This window comes from Biomphalaria glabrata, chromosome 18 (assembly GCF_947242115.1).
Source record: "Biomphalaria glabrata chromosome 18, xgBioGlab47.1, whole genome shotgun sequence".
Classification (NCBI taxonomy): domain Eukaryota; kingdom Metazoa; phylum Mollusca; class Gastropoda; family Planorbidae; genus Biomphalaria; species Biomphalaria glabrata.
Window position 1 is genome coordinate 3,154,763 of NC_074728.1, and position 13,738 is coordinate 3,168,500.

Genomic DNA, 13,738 nt, shown 5'->3' on the forward strand with positions numbered 1-13,738 from the left:
CCTTGTGGGATGTATTACAGTTGCAAGCTAAAAAACATGAACATCACGTTAGAAATGAATGAACAGGTACCAACAGGATCGAAGGCTCAATAACCAAGTTCACTCCAGATGAAAACTATAAACAATGTTGAATACAGAATGGGCCACAGTCGAGTCCGTCACTAACAACGATGTTACCACTTTAAAAGTCTAGCAGTAACTGAACTTAGAAGTCTGTCCAACTCTCTAACCCCCAACGTCTATCTCGTCACTCTAAAATGTGCCTTCAGTGTCGGTCTAATATAGTACATAACTAAAAATAACTAAACGAAGTAACTAGAATAACTAAACTAGGTATCGAACACTAACTAATATCAATGTGGTAGCGGCCTTTGGCAGTTGAATTACCGATACTGGACTGTGTTGGCATGTAAGAATTGTTTACCCTGAAAATATTTCTCGGCCGCAAGGTCTGGAAAAGGTCGTTAAAGGAGACGATTAGGCTTATTGAGACGTAAACTAAAGCCACCCAAGGGCCCGGCCAAGGGGGGTTCCTAAGTCCCTTGCACTTGCCGGTATTGAAAGGGCTCCGGCTAACATTATCCAAAAGCTGTTCTGTAAAGATACAGTTTTTTCGGTGGACACCCACACGGATGATGTGGTACAGAAACGGAATAAGGGGGGGGAGGGGTTTTTCCCCGTGTGCTCGGCCTTCGGACACGCTTCTCACCCAAGCATCTTGGTATATGAGCCATCGGTAGTAAGGAAGTAACATTTACGTCTGGTTGGAGCTTTATCAGATCAAACAGTTGTACAGAATGGATGGGACCTTTCGCTAGTCTAGAGCTACCTCAGCTCAACTTTTACGAAAATAAATCATTTGTTAAGCCTGCTGAGAGCTTAGTGAAAAAGTCAAATAATTGTCTCTTGATGAATGTCTCATTTATTCATTTGTCTATCACTTCTTCTCCAAATTATTAACACGTAAACAAGATTGTTATAGGATAATGACCTTCACCTTCACCCATCCCTTAGTCCGTTTGTTATGTCAGAGGCCAAACAGGCCAACATTTTATTGCCAGATAGTCATCCACTTCAAGCCAAATGTTTAAAACAAAACCCAAGAAACATTAAGTAAAGGTAAAATTCCTAAACCACTGATCTGGTTTAATTTCTGTGTGGCTACAACAATGATAAAACATGTTGAAAACATATTAACGTTGCTGCTGTTGTTGTTGCAATCCCTAGCCTCATATTAAATTCCTCTGTTAAATTCTCACGCGTCTAGCATTGTCCAAGCTGTCTAATGACCTCTGGTCAATATTTAATAGCGTTGAAACATTTCGTTCGGAAAGATCCAACTGTTTAATGTGCTTTGCGGTGATTTTAGCGTTGTTTTTTTTTATTTCGCTGACAAATATTTATATACATAAAACATTAGAAAAAAAAATACATTTAAATTGCTTTACCCATTGGCCTCTTAAACGGGGCTTTTTAACATAAGAGTTAATCATAATATTCTGCTCCTTGTTTATGATAAAATATAGAGAGTAAGAATTAAAGAAGAAAAAGAACAATATGAAGAAATGTGGTAGCGATATGATGGTACAGAAAATAAAGGTAAGGAATTTTAAACAATGAGATTTTAAAATAAGAAGAGAAAATAGCAATGTCAAGGACGTCATATTAAAAGATCACAGTTGCCAACTAAAAATAATAAAAATTACTTTGTGTTACCATCATGTCAGTTACACTCTAAAGTCCATAATTGATACTGGTTTGGATTATTTTCTTTATTGCTGCAGTCAGCAATAACGTCCCCTTTGGTGTTTATAATTAAGTAGGTCACAGCAATTTAATCTTTATCTTTTACCAATGCTGTTCACATTATTTAAGTAATAAGAAAAAAACATTAAAATACAGGGAGAAACAGAAAAAGTGGTTTGGAATAATGAGGTGTTGATAAATGAAACCAAAAGAAATGAAAAACTTAATTAATTATTTTTTTTTAAAGAAAAAAATTAAATAAAGAAACAAACAAGGGAGATAAAGTGAACAAATCTCTACTACCAACTAAATTTGAAAACATTAGTTCGTCCAACAAGTGTGATAGCTTAGTGCTAAAAGTGCGCACACACATTCACACATTTTCTTTTTTAAAATATCACTATTTTAATCTTCATACACCGGATACACCAAAGACTCATTTCTTAAGAATCCTAGTAAAAAAAACCCAAATCTAGTTAAAATTATCCATCAGTAATGTACAAAGCTGATCTAAGAAGTTGATAAGTTATAATAGTAATAAATATTACTTTTATTCAATTTAAAAATACATATCAATATTTAGTAGATGTCATGATAAGAAAATTGAGAACTGGGGAAAAAAAGGTGTCAATAGGACTCAGTGTATTTCCACCTATATCGCCCTGGCTGTGAAGTCTGGCATATGATGGTCAAGCCTGTCATGTAATCCCCTGTACAACCAGTGGCGTAGCTAAGGTGGGGTTGGGAGGGGGGGGGGAATATGAAAATTCCCCGGGCCTCCACTTGAGGGGGGCCCTAAATGAATGTTTTTTACATTGAAAATTTGGTATTAAGCAAATGCAGGGGCCCCCAAAGAGGTCAAGCCACCCGGGCCCCGGAACGATGGAAAATTCCTAGCTACGCCCCTGTGTACAACGTAATACGTCTACCACATTGATATTCTAGACCAGTCTAATGTTTGCACATTCATAGCTAAATGATACGATAATAAAATTTAAGGTATGCTACACTCGTGATGACCTTTATCAAATAGTAGCTTATATCATTATAAATTGTGTGTATTATTACTTAAGTTAAAAACAGTAAATATTTAAGATCTAAATCCATTATTGAAAATATTATTATTTTATTGTAATATTGAAATTTCTTGTCCTAAAATATACTTAACTAGTCGATCAACGGCGTAGCATACGCCGCTATTTTACAGGGCAGGCCTTCGGCCACTATAGCCTATGCAACCCGAGTGGGCCAGGCGCTTTCATTAGACCCGCAATAATTCTAGGTGTAAATTATTGAATAGAACCATTCGTATCAGATTTCCTAATTTACCAGGTGCTCCTGGAAATCTCCTGAAACTGCAAAGTATACGAAAAAGCCCTGGAAATCTCCGAAATTATTAAAATCTTTTGAAAACGCATACAAATCTCCTGAAATATATAGAAAAAAAATAGTCATTTTATCCCGTAATTGTGGAATCTAGAGAAAGAAGATTCTCGCGCCTGAAACTAATGAAGAATTACTTGGGGTCAACAATTCTCGTAGATAGATTAAAACATTTGGTAATTCTTGCTATCGAGCCTGTAGGAAACAGAATTATTATGATATACTGTATGACTTTGATACACGCAAGACTCTTATAGTAATTATGCACGCAGTAAAAAAATGAATAAAATGCAAAGACGAATTTATCTTCTAATACAAACTCTTAATTTTCCCTTATTATCCGTATCTCTACCGTTTCGCATAGGGTCCCACAATGGTTAAGTCCGGCCCTGCTATTTAGTGACGGGTAAATACAGAGTAGATTACCTGTCCCCCTCCCCCCCGCCTCCTTTTTTTTTTTTCGCCACTGAAGTTACATGGGGTAACTCAAGTTCAATTTGTAAAAATAAAAGAGTGATCTTTTCTTTATTTCTTGGTGTCGAACTCCAAACTGTTGAGCCATGAAGAGAATTTTATATTTAGATTACATCGATATTAAAATATAGGATCGAAACGTGACAGTCAAGACTCTGCTGTCACTCACAATGTTAGTCTTAAATGTTAAGTCTTTATGAAGTTTACTTTTTACAAAGCTTATATCGACTCTGTCTGTTTGGTAAAAAGTGAGTACAAGTTATTACTCCCACATCCATTCTCGGATCAAGTTGAAGCTTCGCACAATTATTCATTGACCGAGACAAAGCATGAATCCATAAAAACAAAAGTAACAAATCAGACAAAAAATGTCTGCGAATATACTTACACATGTGATTAAATTTGTTGGGTTTAGTCCCTTTACATAACTGTTAAGGCTATTCTCCCTCATGCATTCTCCGAGTAGATAGATGTATCAAACAATTATTTATTGTATATAGCAAAACATGAATCAATAAATAAATATACTCAATTGGTCTATTAATTATTGGTTTAAATATTTTGTCTGCTATCGAAAAAATGGAAATATTGTACATTATTGGTAGATATAGTTTTAAGGACGGAGTTCTTTTTCGCCTTGAGATAAGCTTTCATTTTTTTTTTTTTATATTTTGCTTGTTAACCAGTTAAAATACAAAGAAAACAAAATAAAATAGAATTGTTAATTTCCCTTGTCCAGAAATCGTAGAAACAAAAAGGAAAACACGCGTTTAGGGGCGGTCTTTAGAATAGCGAACCCAATTTTTGTTGTTTTTTTTTCTTTCAAATTACAATTATTACTGCTAGTGATATACTAAAAGTAAATTACGGTGCCCCTGCCAGACGCGGAATGAAATTGTTCATTCCTTTTTCCCTAATACTATTAGAGCATGTAATGGGTTGCCTGAATCAGGCAGGAAAACTAATGACTTGGCAGAATTTAATTAAGTCATTGGTTAACATGCCTGACTAAATTGACCTAGGAACACGCGTAGGACGTAATCATCTTCTTTTTTGAAGTAACGTCTGTATTGTATAAAATTGTATATGATAAGATAATTTGTGTGCATAAATTGGACCCGCAGAGAAGCCGCTGTCGATAATATTATGACTAATCTGTAAAATAGTACATCTTCCATAGTGGTATTGGAGAATGGAATGGGTTGCCTGAGTCAGCCAAGAAAACCAGTGACATGGCAGAGTTTAATTCGTTGATTAGCATATATCTCTAGATTGACCTAAGGAACGCGTTGGACGTAATCGTCTTCTTTTTTTAAGTAAGGTTGGTATGGTGTAAGGTAAAAAGGTAAGATTCACTATTCAGTTTGTAGAATTTAATTCTATTAAAATTAATTTTAAACTATAGAATCTCTAAAAACAAAATCTATTTAGCCAATCAGTTAGAGGGAGAAAACTGAACAACTAGATGTTAAATGTATTGGCGGGTATAGCAAAAGTAGCGCGTTAATTATAATGAGACATATGACTTGAAGGCTACATATTCATTCGTTCAGTTAAAAATGAAAATGTTAACACCTGTATACTGGTTAGCTCCCCTTTCCATTGTGACTAAGAGAGAATGAATTTAAAAAAACAACAACTCCTTTATTCTATTTTAAGTCCGAGTGTTTCAAGTTCATAATGTCGACCAATGGTGGAGTGATTTCTGCAATATAATGTTAGCAACATAAATATTACTTCTGAACGTTGAAAATGAAAAAAAAAAAAAAAAAAAAAACTTGAACAGACCGTTAATAAAATAACCACATCGAATTTGGTTTTGAAAAAAAGTTTATTAAATTATTAACATCCTTTTAAAAGACAGGCCAATGTGTAAAGTTTGAAATTAGCCTGCAAAAAGAATAGATTTAATAATATTTAATAAAATGTGCGCCTTTGACGCCCCCCTCTCTTGGCAGCAAGTGGCGCCCCTCCTGGCGTGTCTCTTTACGCGCAGCTCCAACTGCAGACTTCCAATCTATTGGCATCATACAAACGTACATATTATGTGACCTATAGGCAACATACAAAGTCACGCCCAAGCTTACAAATTCCAAATCTGAATCCGCCTCACGTGGTATCAAACAATGAGGAATCTTTAATAATTCAAAAATGAACCAACTGACAGAAATGCTACTATAAATTTAGATGCACTCATGAATGTCGCCAGTTTGCTTTCTAAACAGCTGTCTATAAGAGTGATACAAGTTTGAACACATTTTAAATGTTCTAAATACGTGTCTTTGATTTTGAAAAATAAGATATGTTATATTTCTATTTCCTTATAAGCGTAGGTAAGTATCTTTTTGTATATAAAAAAAAATAGTGTCATTAGAGGACAGAACGGTTTGAGACTGCGAAAAACAAATATGTCAAAGCTAATCTTTAGTTTGGCATTAACATGCAAGAAAATAATACACTTGGGGCACAATTATTTTCATTGTTTGAAGGAACTTTTGTGCTTATAGACATACTCCATGAGATTGTTTGAAGGAACTTTTGTGCTTATAGACATACTCCATGAGATTGTTTGAAGGAACTTTTGTGCTTATCGACATACTCCATGAGATACCAGAGACATAACATTAGATATTAAACAAGCAAAAGGAAAAGTATTTTAAATCTAAAGATGTCAAAGTGCTTATGATAATAGAAGGCTTTACAGTTATCTAATGTTAGTTTCAAACTTTTATATCTACAAAGTATAAAGTGGACTAATTCAACTTATACCACCTTATACTTTTCCCTTGTTCGAGATACCAAACAAAATGATTTATCAACAATAGTTAATTAACATTTTTTTTATATTATTGTTTTTGTCAGGTGAAAGAAATAATTGTACAAAGTTTCAGCTTGATCCGAGATTGGCTGTGGGAGAAACAACGTGTACCAGACAGACAGAGTGAGTTGTTATGTAAGCTTTGTAAAAAAAAAACTATTTAAAAAAACATTACAGACCTAATCATTAATTACTTCATCAACAAGCTTGCCTAACTTATCAACAACATGAACGATCGAGAATTTTGGATGACGTAGGGCTAACATAAGCAGTACATTGAAGAGGTTGACAATTTACTGACTGAAAGTAATTCATAGCATAGTGAATGTTCGTTTTAGCTTAAACATAGAACAGTCTTTCATTTAGTGTTCATCGCAAAGATTATCATTTAAGTGACACAAGTAACAACGAAAAGTTTTTAGCGGTACATAAATTCTTAAGAAAACAAAAACACAACCCCTTACCTCGACCCACAGATAGGCCTACAAGACCTGTTGGGCAATGCAATTTTAGCAAAAAATATACAGGAGATCCAATCTGCGTCACTTTTCTATATCATGGTTGACAACATTCAAGAAAATTTAAAAGTTTATTACATTAACATTATTTTCTGAAATTGTTTTCTAAGTTCTGATGACGAAATACTTAGCTAAAGAAATCTTAATCAGAGAGTCCTTTGTAGGTTTTCAAATTTGTGAGAACCTTCAATGAAGTCCAGTAGGGCGTCGGCGCCGAAGGCGCCATTATCCCGTTGATGGTTAGAAAAGCTTTTATCCAACCACCAGGCCTGGACATGAGGCTCTTCACCCCTGTCCTGTCTGAGGGCACCCAACGGTAGGCGGCCATATCGGTTGACTGACTGGTAAAACCGGGCCGTGCCGTGTACACAGTGCACCGTCCCCGGTCCTGGCCCACTCGCTATAAGTGGCCGGGAACAGCGCTAACTGCGGGGAGCTTGTCTCATATTCCTATACTGTAACCGCCACTGTTCCGTGCAGGGACCGCCACTCCAGCTAACGGGACACTGATGTCGGCCCCCTTGTGGAACGGCGTGGCGGACTTTTTGGACTGGGTTCCGGGCGTTCTTTCCATCCCAACCTCGAGTGAGAGAAAAAAAAACAAAAGCTCACCCAAGGAAGCCCGGCCGGGCCTGGTTTGCTACTCGTACTTAGCCTATCTAGTATCCACCCACTAGACGTATCCACCGGAGGGCCACGCTGAGGCGACGGGTAGCGAATTCCTGAGAACCAGAAGTCTGCAGAATTGGCTGAACTAATAAAATACTTTTATGTAAATGGCTGTATAAATACTCCAATAAATAAACAATCATTATCTTTCTTTAAATTACCTGTAAGGTACAATGACCGCCTTCGGGCATTGTTTCCACAAAAGCAGTCGCTTGCGCCTTTTCTTCACTGTTCTAAACAGTACTTAAACATGGTCTTAAATGATGATGATAAATGATTATGAAGTTTGATTACAATGTATTTTAGTAAATGTACCGATACATACAATCTATCCGATTTCTTTGTCACACTCAAAATTTGTCATATGAAAAAATAGCAGTTGCACCAGCTCCTTGAAAGATCTAAAAGATCACAATTTTAAATTGTCAATATATTTTCTAGTTTTTGTTATCTTAACGGGACGGATGGTTAGACCCCATACAACTAACAACGGGCCTTTCCCCTTTCCCACGTTGAAAATAGAAAAGAAGAAATTCCCCAAAAAGGTGAACACAAAACTCTTATTGCGTAGATAAATAGTGGCATAGATCTGGTAATCAAAATTACGTCCTTGTAAAGTAAATCTAAGTATCCATTAAATTTTGTTTAGTTTTATGTTTCTCCAGAAATGACGACTTGTAGGTCCTAGGACTAGCCTACTGTACAGTGTTCATGAAAAGTGGTGTGTAGGTTTTGAAACCAAAGGGTCTGTGGTTCGGGTCCAGTCAGTCAACCTAGCTCTAATTGGTACCTCACCTAAAATTAGTTTGGGAAAAAAAATGGCGGTTGGTTAATGTGTTGGCCACATGACACACTTGTTTTCCATTGGCCACAGAAACAGATGACCTGTACATCATCTGTCCCACAGATCACAAGTTCTAAAAGGGAAACTTACATTACTTATTTTTTAGTGATCATGAATAAGCATGAAATTATTACCTTTGCCTTTGCCTATCCCTTAGTCTGTCGAACCTTTGGGACACCACACATTATCCAGTTTAATTAAGTCATTAATTTTTTAATAGTTGCAAAATTTATTGTATAGAAGAAAAAATTTTATTGTTAAAAATGAAAAGTTGTTTTCTAAATGTATTTCCCAGGTTATGTTCTTTCCTTTCCATTGGAACAGTGCGATATGAAAAAGCTTCACTTAAGGTTTATGCTGGACTGCCGAGATGATATTGAAGAACAAATGAACATATTCAATCAAACACAACAGTTTTTTTTTACTTATAGATACTGGAATATCCCAGAATTCACTTTAATGACCTATTCACACGAAGGGATCTATCAGATACAAAATGTGACAGATATTGAGAAAATAAACCAAACATGTCCTGACAAAATTACCAGTAAGTACCTTGCCAATCAATCACTGGCGTGGAATCTGACTGAAGAATGGAGTGAGTCAGAGAAAAACATAATCCGAATAATTGTAATAATGCATTCCTATTTTATCCCTTGTAAGGTACGGAGTGGATTTATAAAAAATAATGTTAAAAATAGGAAGCTCTATTTTTTTATTTCTGTCCTGCAATCGGACACTTTTTTGAAACACTGTTCGATAAAAAATCATTTTCTGCCTTTAAAAGCTTTTCATGAATTTAACAGCGAAGTATTTTATTACAGACTTTGTTACAGTCAGTGTAATGCAACTGCTGCTACTTTTAAGAAAGGAACTTTTTTAGTTTCATCCTATGATAAACTAGAAAGTACGACAATATCCAGCAATGAAGCTCGCCAGTACTGTGCAGCGAAACAGAGGGCGTATTTAATTTCCTTGGAAACTTATGACGAACTGGAATTTATTTTTCAAAAATTTGGACAAAAAGGGTTTGCCATACATATAGGACTCAGTGTAGAAATCGAAGGCACGCCACAGTGGGCATCGTCGAACCCGTTCACATTAAAATACAATTACTCTCCGAAATATTCGTATGTGGAAAAGCGTAACAAAATTAAGAAAAATAATAGAGTTAGACGTTTTTATGATGGTGGTTTTGACGAAAATTGGCATTATTTATCAATGCATTATGATGATAATGTAGAGATATCTTATGATTACGAAATAAAAATCATATCGCACCTAAAAAAATGTTTTTTTATAAGTAAGGAAACAAAATATATCAGTGGAAAAATTCTACACTCTAGCCTCAGTAGCACTGGCGTTTTTCATATTATTAATGAAGATTGTGATACAAAGATTGAAAACTCACTGGCTTTATGTGAATGCCATTTCAGTATTTCTATGAATCAAATTTCAATGGAAACTCGAGAAACGGAAGACACTTTTGTAAAAGAAAATTATATTTCAGATTTTCGTGCAATGATTAGTTTACAAAAAACCTCTTTTCAATTGATCAACTGTCATCATCCCATGAATTCCTCTAATCATAGTGAAGCACAAAATGTATGCAGCAAATACGTACCTCACATTGTCCAACTTTACCCGAACGTAACTAGTGATTGGCTAAACATGCTTTTGAAAGCAGAAAATGGCCTAAATAGTCTACGAACAGTTAACATCTCCAGCTGTAAGTTTAATGGGAAATGTCAGAAACAGCAAAATTGTGTAAAAAACATTAGCTCCTGCAAACACTGGGATGAAAGTGTCCAGCAACCAACATCAACAAAAGCAAATTTAAAGACATTTAATTGTGAATCTGGTGGGACAGCATTTCAGTGTATTAAATTTGCAACACGTTCACTAAATTGTAAAGACAATTCTCATTTACAGCAATGTGAGCGCTATACATGTCCTCCTAATTTTGTAAAATGTTATAACTCTTTCTGTATTCAACCTGACATGATTAATGACAATGTCAAAGATTGTCCTCATGGAGAAGATGAAATAATTTTGCCAAAAAATGACACTGAGCAATGTTTTGGGAATGTCACAGCCTATGTAAAAGATCTTTGTCTTAGCAATCTTTATCCCCATAAAGTACCAAGTAATCAATATCATTGCTCCCCTGCTTGTCCCGAGAATTTTACTTGCTTTTCAAACAGACGATTAGTTCACAGCACAATGTCAATCGACATTTACACATTTCGTTTCCCAGTCTATGTTAGTTCTGACTTGTATTTCTCAGAAATGATTTCAGCTTATTTTCCAATTCTACATACCATTTCTATTTCTGTTCAAAACTGTAAAATAGAAAATTTCGACTCGACATTTAAGAATTGGAGGCTTTCAAATCTACAGGAATTGAATTTAAGTTTCAATGACTTGAATAGTAGTAACAATATGACTTTGTTTCACGATATGATCAAATTAACTTTTTTAAATCTTTCAAATAATCCAAGACTCGGAATAAATCAAAATTTCACATTCCCAGAAAATTTGGAAACCCTCGATCTCTCTCACACTTCATTTAAGTCCATTAGAGTGAATATGTTTCTTAATTTAAAACGACTAAAATATCTAGATTTAAGCAGCACAAGAGTTGTAACATTTAGAGACTTGGGAATACCGAAGTTTTACACGCTAGACACCTTGTATTTGAAAAATGTCACAATCTCTCAAATACGCAAAGATTTTTTTAAAGGAATGACCATTCGGACTGGATTGTGGACGAGTGACTTTACATTATGTTGTCCTCAAATTTTAAATGCAAATATATCTGTGGACAAATGCCATGGACCTGCTGACGCCATCTCTTCGTGCAATCATCTCATTGGGGACGTGTTAAAGAGATTGGTCATTTGGATTGTCGGTATCATAACAATAGTAGGTAACGGGATAGTATTAATCTACAGATTCGTGTGGAATCGAGAAGTATTTAAGAAAGCTTATGGTCTTTTTGTCACAGGTCTTGCATTATCGGATTTCCTTATGGGGATATATTTGATGATTATTGCAAGCGTTGACATTGACTATAAAGATATGTATGTCTTGGAAGAGAAACACTGGAGAAACGGGACGTTGTGTCAGATCTCTGGGTTTTTATCCACTCTCTCCAGCGAAACATCAACTTTCTTTATTTGTTTGATCACTTTAGATCGTTACTTGAGCATCAATTATCCGTTTGGTGAATATAAATTAACAAAAACGTGGACTCGTATACTATTTATATTAGCTTGGTTAGTGGGCATTGTCCTGGCAGCTGTTCCTTTAGTCATTTCTAGTTGGAAAATTTATTCTACTAACGGTCTGTGTTTGGCTCTTCCCTTTAGTTCTATTCGTTTCAGCGGCTGGGAGTTCACTTTTGTCGTTTATGTTGGAGTTAATTTTGTTTTATTTTTACTTATCGCCTTTGGTCAAGTGGCCATCTTTGTCAACATAACTCGCAGAAAGCAGTCTATGCCGAGCTTAAAAAAATGTCCCAAAAGAAGATTAGAAGATTTAGCCGTTGCCAGGAAGCTTGCTTTTGTTGCTATGTCTGATTTTCTGTGCTGGTTCCCTATCGGAATAATTGGAATCTTGTCAATGAAAGGACACACATTTGACAGCGATGTTTACGCTTGGTTTGCGGTGTTTGTCTTACCCATAAATTCAGCGTTAAATCCAGTCATCTATACCATCCCTACTGTATATGCCAAATGTAAACCAAACCAGCAAAATAATACAAAAACAAATTCAAGTCAATTATGATTATCGATACTATACAGCAGTCTTTCTCACCATTTGTATTAACAAAGTCGACACATCTTTTCTTCTTGGAAAAGGTAAATGCGAGGGAGGGGTGGGGAAACTAGCTGCTTGAGTTGTTCCTAGGAGGAGTTGTCGAATCAAAGATCCCACGTTTTATGCTTTAGTTGCTCCTAGGAAGAGTTGTCGAATCAAAGATCCCACGTTTCATGCTTTATTTGCTCCTAGGAGGAGTTATCGAATCAAAGATCCCACGTTTCATGCTTTAGTTGCTCCTAGGAGGAGTTATCGAATCAAAGATCCCACGTTTCATGCTTTAGTTGCTCCTAGGAAGAGTTGTCGAATCAAAGATCCCACGTTTCATGCTTTATTTGCTCCCAGTAGGAGTTGTCGAATCAAAGATCCCACGTTTCATGCTTTATTTGCTCCCAGTAGGAGTTGTCGAATCAAAGATCCCACGTTTCATGCTTGAGTTGCTCCTAGTAGGAGTTGCCGAATCAAAGATGCCACGTTTCATGCTTTATTTGCTCCTAGGAGGAGTTGTCGAATCAAAGATCCCACGTTTCATGCTTTATTTGCTCCTAGTAGGAGTTGTCGAATCAAAGATCCCACGTTTCATGCTTGAGTTGCTCCTAGTAGGAGTTGTCGAATCAAAGATCCCACGTTTCATGCTTTATTTGCTCCTAGTAGGAGTTGTCAAATGAAAGATCCCATGTTTCGCTCTAACCAGGACGTCCATTCTTTCGCTATTTTAAAATTTACCATTCTCTCTTATTAAAATTTGTGTTCCTTTATGTATCTAAAATTGCTTCTGCACTTTGTATTCATGAGATAAAAACCTAAAAAAAACACCATTTTTCTTACAATAAATGTATGTCACGTATTAAATAATAAAGTGCCACACAATGTTAATACATTTATTGAGTTTTAGTATAAAATATCTATTGTTAGAACATTATTATTTTTATACGCAGTTGTGTATGCCATATATTGGGGGCATATATATAGTGGATTATATTTTTAATTTATTTATTATTGTTATCACTGTGCACCTCTTTCGTCACGCACTAGGTACGCAGCATTTTTATCAGGCACGCACTAATTTCGTCATGAACTAGGTACGCACCATTCACAACGGAGAAGAAACACAATGGTGTGAAGCAGACTTGAACACGTGTGAAGACAAACGCGACAGTGTGATGGCATGTTCTACGTTAGATAAACAAGGATCGCCCCCGTTTACTCGAAGTCGTTGTTTAGTGCGGTTAATATTGCGAGTAGGGCTTTATTTCGGGAATCGGCTCCGCTGTAGAGGAAGACTTTCTTATGTTGCAGTGTGTGGAAGCCGATGTCTAGATAATAATAATATGGTAGCGGCGAAGTCAATACAGGACTGTGTCGGTATGTAAGAATTGTTTACTCTGACAATATTTCTCAGCCTCAAAGTGATGCGCGGGAGGAAAAGGTCGTTAAAGGTCGTTAAAGTAGACGATTAGGTCT

The 13,738-nt window shown here is 35.9% G+C and overlaps 2 protein-coding genes across 3 annotated transcripts in view; one reads left to right on the forward strand and one right to left on the reverse strand.

Moving 5' to 3' along the window:
- Window positions 1-13,738, reverse strand: part of LOC106073270 (uncharacterized) — a 353,065-nt gene that overhangs the window by 194,518 nt on the left and 144,809 nt on the right. The gene's annotated exons all lie outside the window — the stretch shown is intronic.
- Window positions 5,824-13,128, forward strand: LOC129923871 (G-protein coupled receptor GRL101-like). Its single transcript, XM_056016624.1, has 2 exons — window positions 5,824-5,936; window positions 8,748-13,128. The coding sequence occupies exons 1-2, from the start codon at window positions 5,906-5,908 to the stop codon at window positions 12,239-12,241; spliced, it is 3,525 nt and encodes a 1,174-aa protein (XP_055872599.1). The 5' UTR covers window positions 5,824-5,905; the 3' UTR covers window positions 12,242-13,128.

Coding starts and splice junctions, on each gene's coding strand:
- LOC129923871 (XM_056016624.1), top strand. CDS start 5,906: ATGTTATATTTCTATTTCCTTATAAGCGTAG. Junction 5,937..8,747: donor CTATTTCCTTATAAGCGTAG/GTAAGTATCTTT, acceptor TGTATTTCCCAG/GTTATGTTCTTTCCTTTCCA.